The sequence below is a fragment of the Mauremys reevesii genome, linkage group 2 (genome assembly GCF_016161935.1).
Source record: "Mauremys reevesii isolate NIE-2019 linkage group 2, ASM1616193v1, whole genome shotgun sequence".
Lineage (NCBI taxonomy): Eukaryota > Metazoa > Chordata > Testudines > Geoemydidae > Mauremys > Mauremys reevesii.
In genome coordinates this window covers 95,125,064-95,147,557 of record NC_052624.1, presented here as the reverse complement: position 1 = coordinate 95,147,557, position 22,494 = coordinate 95,125,064, and the positions used below count along the sequence as shown (strand labels likewise).

The following is a 22,494-nucleotide window of genomic DNA, read 5'->3' as shown; positions in this document are numbered from 1 at the left end:
ATGCTCATGATAATTAGAGACCCCAGACTCTTTCCTCTGCAGGCTGGAACTTGGACCCATACCTGCTACAGTCCTGAGGGAGAGCTTTCCACTCCTTTGGCCAATGATCATGGATGAGCCCTAACCCAGCCCCCTGATTAACTCAGCTTATTGACTGAGTTTCCCACATACATGCTCACAGAGCTCCCTTTTCAGGCTGTTTTTCCTGGTCCATTTAAGAATGGTTCTGCACACAGGACTAACTCAGGCCTCACCTTCCTTTGCCTGGATCACCAGAGCTGCCTCCTCTCCCTTCAAACCTAAGCCGATTCTCTCTCACAGGCCTTTCATTCTTTGGGACAGATCCCAGGAGCTTCCTCAGCAGAGAAGCTGCTTCATGGACCTGTCCGTCTTCCTATCCTTCATTCTATTCCCCACTGTGATCTGTTTGGCAAAGTAGAAGGGACACAGAGCTATCCATCAATTCATTAGTCTCTGATGAATCCTAATGTTGTAGTAGCTCATCCTGCTGCTGCAGAGACAGTATCAGCCCTTTCAAAATCCATTACAATATTTCCATTATTAGGTTCTCCATAGACAAACTGGATAAATTCCCCCTCCACACTCATCTCCTCAAATATCCTCTCTTTCAGGATTGCCTAGAGGGAAGAGAATTAGTTCACAAGACAAAAGATTCCTCTGGGGGAAAAGAAACCATTTTGAGAAGAAAAGAACAAGCGGTACTACCACACAAAGTAAGCCAAATACTCCATTGAAACATCACCTTCTATTGAGTTATTGATATAATGAGTTTCCTCTAGGTCTATTTTAGTGTGGATAATAAAACAAACTGAAAAGAAGTGCGGAGACAAACCCTTGTCAGAGAATATAGCATAAGCAAACTGGATAATCAAAATTTATTAGACCTCCATCCAGCAGAACGTATCAGCATGCAAGGTGTCCTGTTGCCTGATGGGAATAGTTATTCTTAAAGTTAAGCATGTGCAAACATTCTTTGCTGAATTTGGGCCTTAACCTTACATATACAGAGTTTTGGATTATATTCTCCTTTACATTCTTACATATAACTTTTGGGCATCACATTGCATAGATGAAAGCTGCCAGTGAATGGTATGAACTTAACTGAATCTTTATTAATAACTAAAAACAATATATAATATTCTAATATATCCCACCACTAAAAAAAGACACAATCTTGAAAAAGAAATCTCTAATTTCTGCTTTTAAAACACTGCAAAGAAATGCATCAAGAACTGGAAAATACATTATAAAACTCCCCTTCCTCATGGTCCAGTATGGTACAAGGATAAGAATATCAAGCCTCATGTCAGTCCTTATGAACTGAAGAACTTCACTTATGTTACCTTTTTAACCAAAAAGAACAAGCTTATGTTAAATTTTTAACTGAAAAAAGATTTTAAAAAAAAGACTCTTATGCTTCAACAGAACTATATTACCAAGCTAATCCGATCCTCCAAAATACTTAAAAATAAATACCTCCTTCTAACAAGTGACCCAATTAACAATAATTAATCATTATAAATATTATATCATGTTTTTCATAGATTCATAGATTCTAGGACTGGAAGGGACCTCGAGAGGTCATCGAGTCCAATCCCCTGCCCTCATGACAGGACCAAATACTGTCTAGACCACCCCTGATAGACATTTATCTAACCTACTCTTAAATATCTCCAGAGATGGAGATTCCACAACCTCCCTAGGCAATTTATTTCAGTGGTTAACCACCCTGACATTTAGGAACTTTTTCCTAATGTCCAACCTAAACCTCACTTGCTGCAGTTTAAGCCCATTGCTTCTTGTTCTGTCATTAGAGGCTAAGGTGAACAAGTTTTCTCCCTCCTCCTGATGACACCCTTTTAGATACCTGAAAACTGCTATCATGTCCCCTCTCAGTCTTCTCTTTTCCAAACTAAACAGACCCAATTCTTTCAGCCTTCCTTCATAGGTCATGTTCTCTAGACCTTTAATCATTCTTGTTGCTCCTCTCTGGACCCTCTCCAATTTCTCCACATCTTTCTTGAAATGCGGTGCCCAGAACTGGACACAGTACTCCAGCTGAGATCTAACCAGCGCAGAGTAGAGTGGAAGAATGACTTCTCGTCTCTTGCTCACAACACACCTGTTAAACTACAATAGCAGCATACACTTTTTAAAAGCATACAACATATACCAAAAATTAATTCTCTCTCTGACAACGAAACCGAGAACAAAATCATATTTCACCTGTCCGGCAACAACTATCTACTGCATAGTTTGGTTATATTAATTGTTTGTGGGTTGGTGATTTTGTTTTGTTTTGCGGAGATGTAGGAACAAACCCTTCATGGAATTACTGGAGAAATATACTGCCAGACACACAAGAAACTGCTCTTTGTTCAAACTACTTTCTGTGTAAAAAGAAAACAGGTTACTAAAGCAACTTGTGACCAAACAGAAAATCTTTTATACTGACAAAGGCATCTCTTGGGAAGAAAACCAGCTGCCATACTGGAGTCAGAGAGGAATTTTCCAGATGTTATTCTTTTTCCCACTTAGTGGAGGGTTGTTTCCCTTTCTTCCCCCTCCCCCCTTCTGTTTTTGTCTCTTTCTCAGGAAAATCTATGTTTCTAAATAAACATCACAATATGAATTCATGCACTCTCTGAGTCTTTTTTCAAAACATTGTAAAATCCTAGGAACTGTACCCATAAAAACCCCCACTTTATTTACAAAGAGTCACGGTTACTACCTCATTTCTGACAATTCAAAACCACAAACACCTGGGTAAGCCATCACCACTACCCCATGTAATATACCTCATAACAAAGCACCTGGAAGATCATGACATGGAAGGGTCTAACCAGCACAGATTCTGCAAAGGAAAATCATGTGTCAGTAATGTCTGAGGCTTTGTCTTCAGTAGGATCAAAGATGCATCCTTATCACACAGCCTGTAAGGCAGTTAGTGGCTAAAATCCATTCCATTTATATTTATATTATTATATGTGATCTAAACATGGTTTGTGGGATTAGCAAAGTCTCCCATTAAATGTATTTACATTTCCATCATGAAGCATTTCCTATGCAATGTGGACTCTGGCAGGTGCTAAATGTTTCACGCAGTAATGAAGAGATTAGTAAGGGTTGCACCAGGCTTTCAGGTAGAATATCATGAGGCTAACATGGGAACCAATGAAATCCTTGCTTAGTACCACCCATCTCTGTTTGCTCAGTCTTCTCAAAGAAGAAAAGATAGCAGGCAAGCTGAGGGTGACATTTTCCTTCCTTCTACACAAAAGAAATCTCTGCACTGCAACCAAAGACATTACCCAAGGCTGCACAGCTAAAAATAGCAGTGAAGAGTGAAGAGATGGCATCACGGGCATCAGCAAAGGTCGTCAAGCAAACCCAGAATTCCAGAGACATATTCTCACTCCTGGCCCACACTGCCGCCTGGTGCTGCCGCAACTTTAAAGCTATTTTTAGTCATGCTAGCTTGATTAAAGCTAGACTGGGTATGTCTACCCAACATGCAACCACACCTTTGATTACAGCATAGGCATACCCAAAGAGTGTCTGCTGTTGTCTCTGAATCCAGAAGTACTAGAAGTCACGATACGATACGTACGTACGTGTGTGTGTGTGTGTGTGTGTGTGTGTGTGTGTGTGTGTGTGTGTGTGTGTGTGTGTGTGTGTGTAAAAGAGACAGACAGAAAGAGCAGTCTAACAAAGCTTCATGTGAAATATAATCTAACACTTCTAGAAGAAAAAAAGAGGTATTTTATAAATGCTGTAGGCAAAAGAGAGCCTTTTATTGGGAAGAGGAGGGGAGAGACAAAAGAGAGACGAGATCATTATTCATAGGGTTATTATTTCACTCGTTTTAATTTTAACCAGCTCTTGGAGCCAGTATGTCTAGAATGACAGACAAAAGATGGAAGGCGAATAGAGTGGGTTACCGTAGTCTATTTTTTGTCATGAAACATTTTCCAAAAATATAAACGTCAGTAAAACAGCCAAGCATAGACAACAAACACTGGCCCAGACAAACTTTCACCGCCTGTAGAGCTAGTAAAACACATTGATTCTGCATCTTGCACACAAAGTTTTGGGTGATTTTTAATGATTAGTTCTCTCTTTTTGGCCAGCCAACAAGCTGAGATCTCATTTTCGCATGTGATTTTTTACATGTAGCCAACTGAGCCTGAAGACCTTTGTCAAACCATTTGTATGTGTGCTCTGACACTCATTTGGATAAACTTAAATAGTAAAAGGAGGAAGTGATTCTCCTTTTCAAATGCCATGAAGAATAGACAAGTACCCAATGGAAATCGGCATCAGTAGAGGTGATCATTTGCTAAACAGGCAATCAAAGGAAAGCAGGTGACCAGTCCTTGGATTTTTTTTTTTTTTTGTAAGAAGAGACTTTCATGCTTCAGGGCATAATGCATCCACAACTTGATGAGAGTTAGGAAGAAACTCCCCCTCTAGGCATGTTATGCCATAATTGTCCATTATGGGTTTCTTGCACCTTCCTCTGAATCACGTGATACTGGCCACTGACAGAGAGTATAATTTGGTTTGCAAATCCCTATTATTAGCAGTGATTATGGACAAGAATGAAAGAATCAGCTGTTTCCTGAGGGGCTAGTTTGAATCTGCTGGCGGTTAGAACTTTTAAACTGAGCGTATTTGATCTGGAAGCTGTGGAGGGACAATAAACATGGAAGCCTTTAATGCTATTTTCACAGTTACTTTTCAGAATGGAGCCACATTTTTAAAAGGACTTCCTCATATTGCTTCTGACTATAATTAGGGCTTCTGATTTTTGTTTTAATGGATAAACACTGATAAAACATCACCAATAAAAAATGAAACTGATGTTTATTCAATAAACACAGGAAAAACACTAGAAAATGATTACTTCTATCTGAGGGTTATCTACACAGAGCAATAATGCGGACTGTAGGGTATGATTTCTGAAGTGAACTAATCTGTTGCACACTAGATGGTCCATGTAGAGCCTGCTAGTGTGGACTAAAGGTTCCTTAGTGTGCTTTATCATAGTGCTGTTTGAAACAGTACTGCATTAAAGAGCACTAGGGAATATTATAAAGAGATTGCTCATCACAGTATATACTCCTGTAGCATGTAATATATATAACTAATTACAGTATATACAAAGAAAAAGCCCCAGAAACCTTGATTCTTGACATCACTATAAAACTCAAAAATTGCAAAAATATAATGCCAGCTTCTGAAAGGAAGACAAATGTATCCCTCCTTCTCTTCTCCTATATATTGCTGGCCTGCAGGATGCCATCAACCTATCTAAACCATTTTTAGTTTCCTTTCCCACATCAGTCTCTTGGCTTGATCATGCTCGGTCTCTCTCAGAGACCAGATGAAGGTTACTAGCTTACCCTTGTTCTGTATTCAGAAGTCCTGCTGAAATCAGAGTTTTGTGCAAAGAGCAAAGTTGCAATACAACCCTACGCATTCACTCAGTTTATTCTTAATAGTAAAGTAGCAACCAGAGGCCACAGTTAGGATAAGGGACCCATTGTGCTGGGTGCTGTACAAACACAGAAAGAAATAGTCAAAGAACTTCTAGTCTAATTTAATGCAGAAGTAAAGTGGATTTAACAAATAATCAGAGGGGCTGGGAAACAGAAGATGAGGGCAACAGTGACAGCAACATATGGTTACATAGACTGGCTATATGCTAACCAAAACAGGTTAAAGGGTTTTAAAAGACAGATATATATAAACAAACATCAGAATTCCCTATGGGCCATCTGTTTAGTCATTATCAGTTGGCAATTTTCCTTAGATATCATGGCAGAAGTGGGTCTTGAGGAATTTGCTGGAGTACAAGATGGTGGTTTTACCAACTAAATTGGGCAGGTTGTTTCACACATAAGGAGCAGCACGTAAGAAAGCACAAAAACTCTTGTGGGAGAAGTGGATAAACAGGTGACAGAGACTGACATGGTTAATAGGGTGGGTGAGGTGGGGGCAATGGGAAAAGATACAAGAACCAATGAGAAGGAAGACGTAGAATTCTGAAGCGCTCTAAAGGTGAACACCAGCAAGCTGGAATTAGAGGCGGTGGAGAGGGCAGAGTCAGTGGAGTGATTCAGAAAGAGAGGTAGTCTGGGCTGAATGATGAAACAGGAAGATTAGCTCAGCAGCAGTGCTTGCAATGGACCCAGTTGGGATGAGGTGGGCATAAGGAAGGCTAGAGATGTAGTAGTCAGGATGATGGGAGATGGTGAGGCCCTGGATGAGAGTTTTAGCTATGTGGACAGAAAGAGAAGTCTGGATCTTGGAAATGTTCTGGAGGAACAAAGTGGTAAAGTTTGGGCATGGCCTGGATGTGCACAGCTACAGAAAAGGCAGGGTGTCACCTACGATGAGGCCCCAAGTGACAGGGAGATGGCAGCGCTGTCAGCAGGGACAGCGATGAAGGAAGAGAGGAATTTGATTTTGGCCGCCTCAAGCTGAAGTTGGCAAGGAGAGAGCTAATAGAGAATCCAGCACATTCTCCATTGCTGAATAAACTCAGCACGGCTAACGGGAGTAAACCCGAGATTTTTGTAAGTAATTGAGAACAGAATTTAGGCTAGAGTGTCTGCCTCTGTTCTGAGTCCCCCAACTCAGAATATTTCAGTTAGGCATATCTGATTAACTACATACATATTTGTCCACTCGATATTTCTCTGAAATGGTTGGGTGGTCTGGGGATACATGAAGGAATATGTTGGTAAGTACCAAAGTCACTCCCCTAAATACAGGGACTGTAGTTTAGGGCCTGTGAACTAACACATTTGTCTGCCTCTGTGGAGACATCTATGTTATAATAGCTTTACTGGTGCTGTGAATGAGACAACATTATTACTTATTTCAGCAGTGCTCAGAGGCCCTGAGCTTGTGCCAAGCACTGTAGATTCGTAGACTCTAATGCCAGAAGGGACTATTGTGATTATCTAGTCTGACCTCCTGTCTAACACAGGCCAGGGGATTTCCCTGAAATTAATTCCTGTTTGAGCTAGCACACATCTTTCAGAAAAAAATCTAATCTTAATTTTAAAACAATCAGTGATGGAGAATCTACCTCAACCCTCAGTAAATTGTGCCAATGGTTAATAACCCTCGTTGTTAAAAATGGGCACTTTAGCTGTAATCTGAATTTGTCTAAGTGCCAATAATAGGTCTTATTTCAATGGGTGTACAAACATGCCTCTCCCTCCCCTGAAGAATGTATAATCTAAGCAGATAAAACAGACAAAGGAGAAACAGAAGTGAAGTGATTTGTCCAGCCACACACAGCACTCAGCAGTAGAGCCAGGAACAGAACTGAGGTCTCCTGAATTGTTGGCTAGCAACCTCTCTCTTGGACCACACGTGTTATATAAACCAACGTCTTAGGGACCAATGTTGTAGTCTAGATTGACGCAAGCACAAAATTATACTTGTTCAGTGGGTGGGCTCTTAATACTGTACTAGATGTACTCTGGAAATGCTACCCTAGTATTTTGCTGGTTGTCTAAGCCACAGCAGCCCAGGGGAAAATTCAACTCTTACCTTTGACTTTCCTTGATACCAGTTGACGTTAGAGGGGTTGGTTTGTTCGCAAATTTGTATTCTTTATTTGCTTCTTGCCACCTGATTTCCTGTTTCCCATATTCTTCTGACTTATGACACCTCCATAAGAATGTCCTGCTACTCTGAGTCTATTATTTAGGAGTTTATGTAAATGATAGAAAAATCTAGTTGCCAGCATTTTTAGTGTAGATCACACAAAAAGTGGCCTTGGAGTCTGGATTCTGCAAGATGCTCAACACTTTCAGCTTCCTCTTAAATGTGAGTTGAAAGCACTCAGCACATCACAGGGTCAGGCCCTCACAGTACAGATCACTTGCAGGATCTGAAGGCCTGATTTTCCTCTCTATATACTGACATAACTATATTTACACAGGTTTACAACCAATGTAAGGGAAAATCAGAACCTAGGTCATTTCAAAATCAAACCTAAAGTGTGTGCTTTATCTAAGGGAATTTAACATATATAGCTCATGCATCTTTCCTGTAAAATGAGTGGGCTGAATTCTAGATATATTCATTTTTTATTACTGAGGACAGTGTACTGCAGTGATTTAATTGCCACTAGCATTTTGGCTGGGTTGAAACACGATTTCTCATACAAGCAGATATGAGTTCTGAATTTAATCTCCAGCAGGTGTTTGTCAACATAACAAAAAACCCACGGTGCAATTTGGTACGATAGGCAGATGAAGTTCAGAACTAGAGAAAAAACAGAAGTGGAGTAGGGGGAGGACAGCATTACAAGTAAACACCGAGGCACGGTAGCAGAGCTGCCTACGGATGTTTGCACAGTGTCTCCCAGCTATGTCACTTCCCCATTTTCACAAATACTGAAAATGTCCCTGCCTCAGACAAACATTTATTTAAAGAGAATATAAAAAATTCCCACCTCCGGAGCACAGGAACACACAGAACAGCACAAAGGGAGAATATTCACATCCCAATTGGGTGCCAGCTGCTATTTCTCCTACTCAAAGTAGCTTCGCTTTGGGGTTAGTTTTGCTTTGGTCTGTCCTTTGTGATTCTCAGAAGGATGGTAATTTCTAAAATAGCCCATCATTTCACAGGTTAGATGGAAAATATGTAGCCATTGTGAAACATGAACAGCAGCAGAGAGTGTTTAGAAGTGACTCTGAAGTGGGAAGGGAAGATCAGCAACAAGCAGCTGATGGCAGTAACGGTCCATTCAAAGAAGAGTGGAGGGGTGCAATCCTGGGACCTTACAAAGCTCTTCTTGGCAAGTGAGCTCTGCGTCAAGTGCTTTGAGCCGCTCTGCGTCATGCCTGTCAGAATACAGGGTTCCAAATGCATAGTGAATACAACGCTAACAACAAAAATCATTACATAATGGGCCTAATTCTCCACTCCCTCATACCCTGCGTATTCATTCAGACCTGACCAAAGCAAATCTCAAAATGCTGCTATTCTGATCTGATAGCATTTTACACCCACCTCGAAAAAGGGCAATTGACAAAACAAGGTGCAAGGCCATGGAGAATCTGACTCCAAGGTTTCGAACGTTGTCCTGTTCAGGCTTCTTGACTTCCAGTTATGGTGTAATTATTTAATCAGAGAACAAGTTTGTTTATAACCTAGGAAAAACAAGAGCTCAATGAACGTAAAGACTTAGTTAAAAATAATAGCGTGCTTTTAAACAGTTTGACAAAACGGTGCCCAGCATACTGTGAGCCTGGCAACCAAAATGCTTGTGTGAAAAGCTGTTGGCAGTATTGGCGTGACTGGTTTGATGGAATCTACAAAAACAACAGAGTCTGCAGAGCAGAGGCCAGCATATCATTCCCAGGCCAAGCTGGGAAGTTTTGGAAAATGCCAATACTAGTACTTGGAACCAGTTCCTATTTGTGCACTATGAGTCAGATCACGATTCCACTTAAGTTAAATTTGCCGTGAACTTCAAGGAGACCAGGATTTGACCCAACAGACCACCTAAATGACTTCACTAAAATCCCTTCTCAACCATACTTCCCCATCAACGCTTTTCAGCTGTAACCCACCAAAGCTGCTAATAAATACAACAATAAATAGGGGGATCATCTACACCCCTATTTAAACCACTGCAGATTTCTTTGGTCCTGTTTATCTTGTGGTGTATACCAAATCCCTGCACTGAACACCCCAGATATTTGGATCTGGACCTGGACTGCATGGCTGATCCTTGTCTCTACAATGCATGAACCCAAACTCCAGACTGAAATGCCTCCAAAGTTTGTATTCCAACTTTGTGGGTTAAATCTATCTCTAGTTCTACTTATATGTTTTGAGCATCTCTACTGAATTCTAACATCGTCAAATGGTGCCTGAGCCTCACATATGTACATGAGGAGGAAGTGGGAGAACATACATCTTGTGTGGCCAGTTCAAGGGTCAGGCACAGTTGTAGTCCCTGAATGAAGGGGAGCTTAGCACCTCAAATGGAGCAGGGAGGGGCTGGGAGGAGGAGGAGGATTCGTGGCCACTCTGCAATAACTCACAAAGCAGGCCTGGCACAGGGAATTGAGGGGAACTAAGCTGCACACCACAAAGGGATGTAAGCAGCAGGTGCCCCTGTACGCTCAGGAGCTTGAGGAGGAATTTCCTTCCCAAGGTTCTTCAAGAGCAGGGCTGTTCTGCACTACCCCAACATAGAGCTGTTCCTAAATAGCCCCCAGAGGTAGGGATGACGTGTTGTACAACACTGAGACTACTGAAAAAATCATAATTACATTGTGCTTCACTTCAATAAAAGCAGCTCCAATCGTTCTATCAAATATACGCTCAGTTAGACTCTGACAGCTGGCGGGCTCAGGGTAGTGGTAATAGATGATCGAGCCTTTCCCCTCCGGCTCATTGCTTCTAATCCAGCCCAAGTCCTCAGTAATCAAACATGGTTACTCTCTGATGGCTGATTGGTGGCCTGTGTGAAAAGAGTTGATAGTCTTAGCTCCAGTTCTTAGAGAACAACTGTCCAAAGAATAAAAGCATCACCGCAACTGACAGCTGGCAGTGTCAGCAGAGACCCAAGCATTGAATAGGTACGGAAAATCAACCACCCTATAGCGATGGCCCCTCCATGTCACGCTTGAGGCACATTGGCACAGCAGCCTGGGTCACTGCCTCAGCTATACATGACATGGGGAAAAATAGAGGATTTCAGTTTCCAGAGCAGGACTGGTTGGAACATAATCATTGAACTCTGCTGTTTCATCAAAGCCAAAACATTTCACAGCAAGCATGCAGTTGACTTTATAGCTGGATGATTACTGTACTGTCCTGGTACATAGATAACCCTGGTTCAGGTCCCCGTAGCACCAGCTTTAGCATGATCCAAGAGTTAAAAAAAGTCCATTCTGAATCAGGCCAAGCAGGGACTTCTGTGACTGAAAGGTTTGGGGTTTGTTCTAAGGCAGAAAGGAAAAAATATTAAAACCTTGAAAATTGCCACAAACCAGAATGGTCCTCCTCTTGTCAGCTCTGTTCCATAACTGCCAGGCGGGCATCAATTTACTAGGCTCTCTGCAATTGTAGGATCTATTTGCTGTATTGGTTAATTTCTGCATCTGGGCAGATTTCCAATGACTCTCTGACTAGTGAACATTGTTTGGGGTTCACTGTATGGTGTTCCCCCATGAAACACCTTTGTTACACCTTTGACCCCCCACACCTATTCCTGCACCTTTGATTTGTCCCTTATAATATATTGGCCCATTTCTCCCATTTTGGTGGGTTGCTAACCTTCTTCCTCTGAGTGCGACCTTGAGGGAGCAGTCACCAGTCCTGGAGGTGGTCTTTTGCAGGGCCTCCACTGCCTCCTAACTGGCTTTCTTTGGTTGGCCCCTGGTCAGGACAGTTCTTGGCTCCTGGCCTATAATTAATGGTCTGCATCAGTCTCTTTTGGCTGCGTTTCTGGAGGCAGCCTGGTGCAGAGGTATTGCTCCTTCACTATCCCAGGTCTTTCTACCTCCCTTCCATCTCTAAGTTCTCTCCTTTTATAGCAGGCTATAGCAGCTCTTTCCCCTACTGGTTGCAGCTGTGGGTGCCAGCGTTCCGGACTGGCAATAGTAACAGTTGCATGGGGGTGTAGTCAGGCTGCTTGCTTGTAAGAAGGAGAGGTTCCTCTCCTCCTTCTGCCTCTACCAAGTATGGGGAGCCCTCCTTCCCTAAACTGCAGGTCAAAGAAGGAGCTGACAGTTTATAAACACCATATGTCCATAATGACGTGTGATTCTCCACCACCTTGCACTTTGTGCAGTCACTTACACTTATTCAAAGTGAGTGAAAAGTAGGTGTGGTGAAGCACCCTTCTGATATGGTAGGAGCTCACACGCACTTTGCACAGATGTGAACGACTACAGGAGGTACAAGACAATGAAGTGTGGGTATCTTTGTTTGGCTGATGAAAAACAAAAGCGCGCTAACAAGAGCCCGTTTAAACTGTGATTATTTTATGAATTAAGAAATGACAAACTATGTTCTTAGGATATTCTGAGATACTGACGTATCATAGGTAGTGTCTTGAATTTCCAAAGAAAGGGTGCTACCTTGATGGCCAGTATGGCAGCAGCCACTCCATGGCTAAGATTTACTGCAGAGTGTAAACTGGGTGAATCAGAAAGAGGACGGCCATCAATTGTTCTCCATTTCCACTGAAGGTACGACAAGAAGTAATACGCTTAATCTGCAGCAAGGGAGATTTAGGTTAATGGACTTGGACACACACACACACACACAAGAAATCACGCACATGAAACTAATAATCCACAATGTAGGAACACCCCTAGAAACAAAGAAAAGAGCCCCCAAATGGGAATTCCATTTTAGATCATAACACAGATTCTAGAAAAAATATGCAAAGCCTTTAGCTGAGCAAATGAATTATCCATTAAGCAATTTACATGACATCTCTCTAACATCACTAGAACTGGATCTACATGCCATTAAAACAATTTTGCCAAATCTCTGTAGCCAATTATGCATCAGCCAGAGAGCTCTGATAATCTCCCAGCTAGGCCAAGGTTCAGGTTAGGTTACTTCTCATGCTTTTTCTTGGACAGCATAGAGGCCACGGAACATATTATGCGCCTGTGGAGGATATTAGGCTATTTTGTCTTGAACCAAATCTGGCACATTATGGGGTAGGATGTCTGGAAGGGGAAGGTGACTGTTGCCACCAGCTAGGCATTGTGCATTAGGTCTTTGGGGTGGGGGTGTCTCTTCCATCTTTCATTGGGTCAACGTCAAAGATGATTCTTGTCGGGAAGGCGGTAGGCTTTTGGAGCAGATGACCATACTACCTTAGAGAGCATTGGGGAACTGTATGAGAGAGTGGGACCCATTCATAGTTAGAAAACCGATCTCTTCATTCAACTTTGAATTCATCCATCTGATGTTTTCAATCACTTGGAAACACTTCATCTGAATGGTGTCTAGCTTCTTTTAGTCTTGACAGGAAGGAGCCATGTTTCAGTCCCATAGGTCAGAATACTGGCATCCAAAGCATAATATAGCCTCAGCTGTGTCTCTTTACTGTGTCAGTGTATTTGGTTTGCAAAAGACATTCTTGGTGAGGCACAGCACCCCCTTACTGACTATCCTTTTGCAGTGCAGACTTTCTCCGTGTCATCCCTGTTATGGACAACAGAGCTGAGGTAAGTGAAATCACTAACAATCTAGCTAGGCCAAGGAAATTTGAAATGATTAATTATTCCTATTTCAGTGCTCAACATATGCTATGTGTTTTACATATAAAGAGGAGGCAAATGATCAGATTTAGAGAGGTATTTAGGTGCCTAAAGTAGTAGATAAATTCCTAGCAGGATTTATAAAAGTGCCTAAGCAGGTTAGGCACCTAACTCACTTAGGTGACTTTGTAAATCCCACTAGGCACCTAAGTATCTTTGTATACTTGGCCCAAAGTCCCCATTATGAAGAGTTTACAGTCTTTGGCCCCGAGCCTGGAATAAGCTCCATATATTGGTCAGACCCATGTGCCAGAATGGAGCCCTGTTTTTTTACAATATAACTGATGATAGCACAGTTGTCATGGGATAATAGTTTCCTGTTATGACAGGAGAGATGAGTGAAGACAAAGGTCAAGGTTAGCCCTGGTGTAAAGCAAGGGCAGTTCTATTACATGCAGCTGCACCTAATTTCACCAAAGCTGTATTTGACCCACAACATTGTCAATTCATGACACATTGAACCTGTGCTAACGTCCTGGTCTCATACCTTTAGTTCTCTTATGCCAAACTACTGTAGAATAAACCATCCTAGATGATGGCACAGCACAGTGTGCTGGGCAAAGAGAGGCTCTCTTTTACCGTTATGGTCCTGCTGCACTGACTAGCATATACAACAGACTTTCGGGTGCTTCAGCCATTCAAGAGAGATGTACAGAGGTTTCTTTTAAGAACTGAAAATTGTATGTTAATTAGTAATTAGAGAGAGGGAAAAGATGCATTAGTTTATTGTATGTTAATTAGTGAATTTGAATCATTCAGAGAGAGAAAGGGAAAAGATGCATGAGTTCAGTTGATTGCCCTTGCACTTCAGAATTATTCTCTACAGCATATTTATGAATACATTCTCTAGTCTGTGTTAGAAGTTCCAAGAGATGGGTCATTAAGGACTTTCCTAGGGAAAGTATTATGCAGCCCAATAGATCTGTGTCAAGAACTTTCCCCTGATCCTCAGCCGTTTTGTAAAAGTAATTATTTTATCATCTTTCACTTGTGTATCACCTTTAGCATGAGACAGATGTGTCAATGATCATAAAACTCTTATTCAGAAAATTAGTTATTCAGACAATTAAGGTAATCTGGCTTTCTTTTTCAGTGACAGGTTTGTGTGCGTGTGCTAACCTTTCTCCGTGAATAACTGACTCATCAGTAATCAGACAGGATGGCACAGATTACATTGGGTACAATAGACAGTAATGTTATTAGGCAGATTGTGACATTAACAGGAATGACAAAAACAGGACGTTAGCTCATACTGAGTATGATTTAAAGGGTCTTGGGTTTGGAGATTGACCTAACTTGAATTCATGTCCTGTTCTTGAGGTAATAACCATACAATGGGAGGGCAGTGGGCAGGTCAGTACAGGAAGAATGAGATATTCCGACCCTCCACTAGTCTTGGGTCACAGCTTGAGTAAGTGTGAGTAATTCTTAACCCTCCCTACCAGGGTCGCAGCAAAGTCTTCAGCTGCAGAGGATGTGGAGAAGATGGTGATGAAGTATATGCCTTGTGCTGGCGACCTGCATTATATACACAAGCATGGGCCAGTCACTACATCCATGGGCAGATGATGCTCTTTAGCTCAGGTCAGTAGCTCATCTAGGAGAAGCACAACTCTGAATACAACTCCTGCACCCATATCAGCTGCCAAGCTTGTGGCATCTGTTGCACCAGTGCGGAACAGCTGCATGGGTGAGAGTGTGGGAAGGGCTCTGCACAAACCTCTCTCACTTAAATCCATTCATAGTGCAGGTTGTTCAGCTAACTCATTTAACCCAATCAACTCACCGGAGTCCTGTGGCGATGGGGAAGTGGTGACAGGGTCAGGTAAAGGATGCTGCTGGCCATCCTTAGTCACAACTCTGCACACAGGCGACCTTAAGGTGATGGTCATTGTCAACAGATCAGGGCACACATGGAGATTGTATCCTCCTGACGTGACAGAGCAGGCCTTTTTAGGCACAGCGCTGCTCTCTCTAATCCCGAGAAAGGGGACTGAAAAGGAACCCTACCCACAGCCTGCCCTTTCAGTACCTGTCAGGCTACTGCTCCTACCTGGTCAGCCAAGTAAGCAGTGAAAATAAAACTAAGATTTACAGGTTGACATTGGGGTCATGGAATGTCGGAACCCTTCTTGACAATGACCAAGGACCAGAATGAAGAACAGCCCTTATTGCCACAACACTGAAGAGGTATAACTAGAGCCCCGCCAAATTCACGGTCCATTTTGATCAATTTAATGGTCAGAGGGTTTTAAAATTGGTCAATTTCACCTTTTAAGCTGTTTACATCTGAAATTTCACTGTGTTGTAACCCTGGGGGTCCCAACCCAAAAGGTACCAGGAGGTGAGTCTGAACTCTCCTCCCTCTTCTGCCCCCACCACCCTCCGAGCTGCCATGCAAGGGAAGGACAAGTCCTGTCCCCCCCAACCCAGCAGGGACTCGCAGCTAGGCACCCGCTGGCTGGGACGCTTCCAGGAGCAGGGGGAGATCGGACTCACCTCCGCAAGTCTCCTCCAGCTGCAGGAACCTCTGGGGCTGGAGCTTCCTGCAGCAGGGGAGGCACTTTGAGGTGGTCTAATCTCCCCCGAGAGCGCAAGCAGCCATGCAGGGAAAAGACAAGTCCTGTCCCTCTCCAGCCCAGCGGGGACTTGCAGTTAGGAGCCCCCAGCAGCAAAGGGAGATCAGATTTCACAGGGAAGGGCTTATTTCACAGTTTTTCATGGCCATGAAATTGGTAGGGCCCTAGGTATAACACAGACATCACTACCCTCAGTGAAACCAGACTTGTTGATGAGTCCCAGCTTGAGGATGTGAGAGCAGGCTACACCTACTACTGGATTGGCAAGGCCAAGGATGAGCTGAGACAGATAGGGGTAGAGTTCGCCATATGGTCTCATGTTGCCCACAAGCTTGACATGCTCCCCAAGGAAGTCAATGACCAACTTAGGATCTGTGTAAACTGGTCCAGAGACCAGTATGCCACCATTATCAGCATTTATGCATCAGCATTGACTGATACAGATCAGATCAATGAGGCGTTTTAGGAAGATCTCAGCAGGGACATCACCGGGGTGCCACACCAAGACAAACTCATTGTTCTTGGAGACTTTAATGCTCATGTGGGAGCTGATTCTGACATGTGGAGCACAGCGCTAGGCCAGTTACTTCTCCTCAAGTGTGCTGAGTTCAATCTCACTATTACCAACCTGGACAATGGTATCACGCTGAAGCTCCACTAACTCCATCTGCATTTCCTCTGCAACATTGTCAATTTCCACAGCAAATGGTATGGAAAAAAGTTTAAAATGTGGTTCAAGTGCCTTAAAATCTTTAAACCACACATCAAACTGTTTGTGTAAATTAGAAATGATATCTGCATATTCTTTCAAGGATTTGGGTTCAACTTTTCCTAAGGAATTCAGAGTCGAGAAATGGACCAAGTTGCCAGCAGTCAGCTGTTTCTCCCACAAAGTAAGCTTGACTTTGAATGACTTAACACTGCCATACATCTGAGTTATCACCTGTTTTCTACCCTGAAGCTTCAAGTTCAGTGCATTCAGGTGATCAGTTACATCTGTTAGAAAAGCAAGGTTGCAGATGAAAGTGGAATCAATAAGGAACCTCCTTGTTTTTTTATTTTCATGAAGGAATCAATCTCCTGTCTAAGTGCAAAAAAACACTTCAAAACATTTCCATGACTCAGCCATCTAACTTCAGTGTGATACAGAAGTTCCCCATATTCACTGTCTATACTTGCTAGAAAAGAAGTGAACGATCTGTGATTCAGCCTTCCTGCACGTATAACATTTATGGTTTTAACAACTACATCCATAACTTTCTTCATTTGTAGACTTTTACTACACAGGGCTTCTTGGTGCAAAATGCACTGTATACTGGTGAAGCTAATTCCTGGTATATTGAGGCTGTTCAGTTTGGTCTTCAATAATCCAACCATACCAACGTTTTCAGAGCACATTGATGGCGCACCGTCCGTAGCCAAAGATATGAGTTTGTTCCATGGCAGCACAGCTATTTCAATGAACTCTTCCAGTCCTTGAAATATGTCCCATTTCGGTACCTTTCAGTAACATTAAGTCTAGCAATTCTTCAGTTATATTCAAATTACAATCCACATCTCTGATGAACACTGCACACTGTGCGGTATCTGATAGATTTTTGAATGCTTGGGCTTGACAATGCTGTTACTTAACTGTGGGGATTTTAGGGAACTAAGATGCACAAATATAATTGAATTTCAATGGAATTTGGGCAGATTTCCCTCAGTTGCCTTTAATGATCCCAGAATTAGTTCCCATTCCCCCTCATTCCTTCTCCTTTTGTAATACCCCAGTGCTATCTAGTGGACACTAAAGGTCCATTAGCTGGTGAGCCTTGGTCTTGTTTATCATCGTACCCCATACCCTGTGTGACTTTCAGAACTGGAGGGAAAAGTACTTTGTCCTCTTAAACAAGCAACACATCCCGCTAGAACCTGCAGAGGAAGCTAAAGCAACTTGTATTAGCTGATCTCAGGCCTTGGAAAGCCCAGTGCCTTCAGAACTCTCTTGCTGTCCTGTGCGATCAGCAGCAGACTGCTGGCTCCTGGCGTTTCTGGATGAACTTCAGCGCTGTCCTGGGAGGGGCTGTTGAACACCATTGACCAACTCCTTCACTGGACTGAGCTCCTGCTTCTGTGCTCCACTCGCAGCAGTCGCTTGGCCAGCACTGCCTGTTGCGAGCCTTTGCTACAGCCTGACACCTTGTGGCTCATTAGCTGCCTTTGTGCACAAGTTTGGCATTGATGGCAGAGAGCACAAGAGCACCCGGCTCAGGATGTTTGAAGACACCACGAGTGGCTTCCCTGCTGTTTGAATGACTTCACTCTCTGGGGGCTGGAGCATGCACTCTGGGAGCTGGGCTGCCATTTTTTCCCCCAGCTTTGCATCTCAATGGCACCAGGTGGCCGAGTCTGATGGACACTGTGTGCATGTGACATGGAGCTGTCATGGGGACTGATGGGCTAAGAGCCATTGGCCTGAGCATGCACTGAACCTCACAGAAGGTAGCTGGCAGCACCTTTCAGCCTCAGGTCACAGCCCAGAACAGCAAGGAGCTGGGATGCAGGTTTTGAATCCCCCGCCCCTTGTGGCCCCCTTGTGTCATCTCTCTGTTAGAACTTCCTTTGTGCAGGGCTGAGGTGCCTTCTCCTCCCACTGCGACCAGTGGGATCTCAGGGTGCTTTTCCTGCAAGGCACTCACACAATCCCAGTCTTCCCGTGCATCCAGGTGAAGGAGGGCTCCCTAGTCTCTTTTGCAGGCTTAGGTCTATTCCACTGTCTTGTCCCCGGATCATCTCCCGGTGCCATTTGGCCACCTCAGGTTTTTGTAGTTCCTCTAATCATGAAACACAGCTGTGAGCTGAGCTTCACATCCCAGCAGCCTATTGGGCCAGAGCTGTCAGCTGTCTTCTCCAGGCCTGACAGCTTAGGCAGCTTTGGGAGGGGGCAGAGTATGTACTGAGAGGTGGCTCAGCACCTTGGAAGATTGGGCCTTACTGGGGAAGCAGTGGGAGCTGTTAAACTTGAAGGATAATGAAAATTACAGAGAATACGCTGAACTCCAACAGCTTTATTAATGTGAATGCAACAAATTCATCAACACCTGCAGATATAACCACCACAATACATCAGCAAATTCACATCTCGGAAGATATCAAAGCAACTCTAGTGCATCAGACACTGCAGTACACAGTAAAGGGAACGCTCAGAGCAGTGGAAGGGCAGGTCACTGGACTGCCATGCGTAATCCAGAATGGTCACAAGTCTGCCTCCATTTTCACAAATAGTAGCAAAAAAATAAGTTGCAAGTCAAGTCAAGAAATCAGATTTCAGTTGTAATGTTCCACCGCATCACTAATAGCAAAGCGAGGTAACAAAACCAAACAACTTAAAAAAACTATTTTAAGGTTGACAGTGTCACTTTAGGCCATCAGCTTCAGTTTTCACGCGAGGTAAGTTTTCTTTTTAAAAAACATTGATGTTATTTATATATATTTTTTTAATCAAAGGCCTTTTGCCTTCATCTCAAGAAAATGGAAAAAACGTGACATGCAAGAAATGAACGCGTGAAGGCTGTCACTGTACCGAGATCCCGCATTTCTAAGGCAGCACTCTTCGAGAGCAACGTGAAGAATTCCATTTTAACACCTCCACATCCCTTTGGAAAAAATGACTCAGATACATGTAGCTTCCAATTTGGCCCCTGTGTACAAGTGTAACTACACCAATAGCATAGTGAGGGAAGTTTCAGTTAAGGTAGGCAGGGTAGCATTTCATACACATAGACCTGGCAGTATAAGCCGGTAATAACTGGAAGAGCTTCTATAGAATGAATTCACATGCAAGACAGAACAGTGCTTGTTCAGGGCAGAACATTCAAAACTTCTCAGCACTGGTTTCTTTCTGCTCTTATTGAAGTTAATGGTAAAATTCCCATTGACTTCACTGGGAGCACAGATAGGACAACACTGAAAATCCCACCTTAAAGCTTTCACTCACTCAAAGATTAGTGTGTGGTGGGGTGGTTATTTTTTTTAAACAAAAACTCAACTTCAGTGCTAAGTACAGTTTGTTGGCTCTATTTTACCTGTTTGCCTCCTTGTTGAGGTTTTTTTTCCAGCTTGTCTAAGACACCCCCCTGCAGTGTGCATTTTTTTTTAAAACAGGATTATCTGCAAAACGCTTCAAACACACTTAGTGTGACCTGATTAGGAAAGGAGGGACTGAGTCATCAACTCTAGCATCTACAGCGTTTTTTCCTTTTGCAGCAAACAGGAAGAGGTCATAAAACCAGAAATATTTTGTTCACTGCTGAATATCCATAGCAGAAGATTTTAATTCTATTTTTAATCAGGATGGACTGCACACACTTTGTCATAAAACTAGTGAGGATAAAATTTCCCTCTTTCCAAAGATGGCATTGTATTTGCTCCTGCAAAGTATGTCCATGTGTAAAGAAGTAATTGTGAATGCAAAATAGACCAGTTTGGTACTCAAGTACCCATTTGGCTCCACAATGCATATTCCGCAGGCACGTTTCCTGTTTGTGCACACATATATTTAAGGCCTGATGCAAAGCCCAATGAAATCAAAGGGAGGCTTTCCATTGATTTTACAGGCATTGGATCAGGCCCATATTTTGCAGGCACAACTTAGAAGAACATTAAAGTAAAGATACTACTAATTAGGTCTGGCTGAGCTGATTTGGATTAAAAAAAACTAATCAAACAAACAACATACCCCATCCTACCCATCCCCAATCTCTAATTGAACCATATCTGCTGTTCAGATGCGTTTGGTTAAAGTTTTATTTGGCCATTATTTTATATTTATTATATTGTATATAATTTACAATATATGTACTTGGTTTTGGAGTTTATTCCTCCAGTGCCAATGTAGACAAGGGCTGCTGGCTTCCCATGAGGTATGTTCGGGAGACAAAAATACATTCTGAAGAGGGCTTTATTGCTATTATAACAGCTGTGTGTTGTAATTAGAATATAATACAGGGAGACAAAGGTATTGCTTCAGTGTTTTCTCTATGCATGCTGATGACTTGGTGCTTTTCAGGACTGCAATTTCTTTATGGCAGGGACCAAATCTTGCCATGTATTTGTATAGCAACTAGCACCATGGGGTCTCTGGGCACTACTGAAAAACAACAAATAAATAATATCACAGTTGCATGAGAGCATTTTTGCAAATAGCAACAATGCTCTATTTCCTAACACCATCCTATAATTGGCAATACTATATTGTCCCTGTTTCTATAAATGTATTATTTATAGTTTCTATTAATTAAATTAATACATTTCATTTATTCAGGGTGGTCCATTCTCACACAGAGTCACGTGCAGAATTTTCATGAACATTAATAGGGGTTATGGGCATGCCTCAGTGTGCCACTATGTTCAGAAACAGAGGAGCCAAGGACTGGTTATGGGGAAAGAGTTTTGAAAAGGGGCAGGTGATGCAGTGGGTTAATGTATTATACTAACCTTTCGCCTCTGGAAAACTGGGTTACAACCTGGCATAAGGCAGCAGAGAAATCAGTTTAGTGATCTCGGCATAATGCCCAGTGAGAGGACAGATTCCGATCTAATTTATTCTGTGTTTAAACCAGTGTAAATGCCATTGTAAGTAATGGATTTGGTTTACACTGGTGTAAAATATCAGAATCTGCCCCACAGCCCATATACAAAGTATCGTTCAGGGCAACTACTCAGGGAAGGGACAAGACTGGAATATGTGAAGTTTTGCAGGTCAGGCGTATGGTGCTATAACACCTTTGGAGGTAGAGAGGCTTGTAGAGCAGCTCTATGACTCATTCTAGACAGTGCTATAAATCTCTTGCTCTCATATACCGGTATATTAAAAAGAAGGAACTAAAATTATATTTAATAAATTGTAACTTCTGCAGTCTCATTGGGCCTGCTCCCCTTGAAGTCAATGACAAAATCTCCCATTGACTTCTGTGGGAGCAACACGTCTGAATGCTCTTTGCCTGGTAGCTTTAAGTTTGACTGGAAAGATGCCATGTACTGGGGACAGCCCAATGCATCATCCAGTTCTGCCATGTTAAATATCTCACACAGCATAAAACACTTGTGGGGCCCAAGCTTCTGAGCAAAGCCTCACGGATTTTAATGATAAGAACTAATCAAATAGAAGTTAACTGCCAACAAGCTGCTTTATGGTAACACTAAGCTGCAGCTCTACTCAGCCTCTGACTACCACATTCCCTTTCTCATAAAGAGCGGCCTTAGGAATGGATTTTCGCCGGCCGTTCACAGTGCTGCTGAATCTCCTCTGCGAGGTCCAGGCACCGCAGGATGCGCCACTTCTCAGCGGCCAGCTCTTCTTTGGAGACCTGGCCCAACAGTTTTTTGGCAAAGAGGTTCTGATCTTGCATGAAGAGGCCCACAGCAGACCTCGGGGCCTCAGGGAGGTTCTCCAGGCAGCCACTTTTGAAACAGAAGTTGATTTTCTTATCACGTCTCAGCCCTGGTCCCCTTTCTTCAATCCATGTCAGAGGTCTAATGTGAGAGAGTAGAAAAACAAAGGACATTTAGGAAGAAATAAACCC

General features: G+C 42.7%; 1 protein-coding gene across 7 annotated transcripts in view; it reads right to left on the bottom strand.

The window, feature by feature from the left end:
- Window positions 1-18,958: 18,958 nt before the first annotated feature.
- BLVRA (biliverdin reductase A) overlaps window positions 18,959-22,494 on the bottom strand; it is a 133,568-nt gene continuing 130,032 nt past the window's right edge. For all 7 annotated transcript variants that reach the window (XM_039524695.1, XM_039524696.1, XM_039524698.1 and 4 more), the window contains exon 7: window positions 18,959-22,444. In XM_039524695.1, coding sequence (XP_039380629.1) covers window positions 22,171-22,444 — 274 coding nt within the window. In that variant the 3' untranslated portion in view covers window positions 18,959-22,170. The remainder of the gene's footprint in view (window positions 22,445-22,494) is intronic.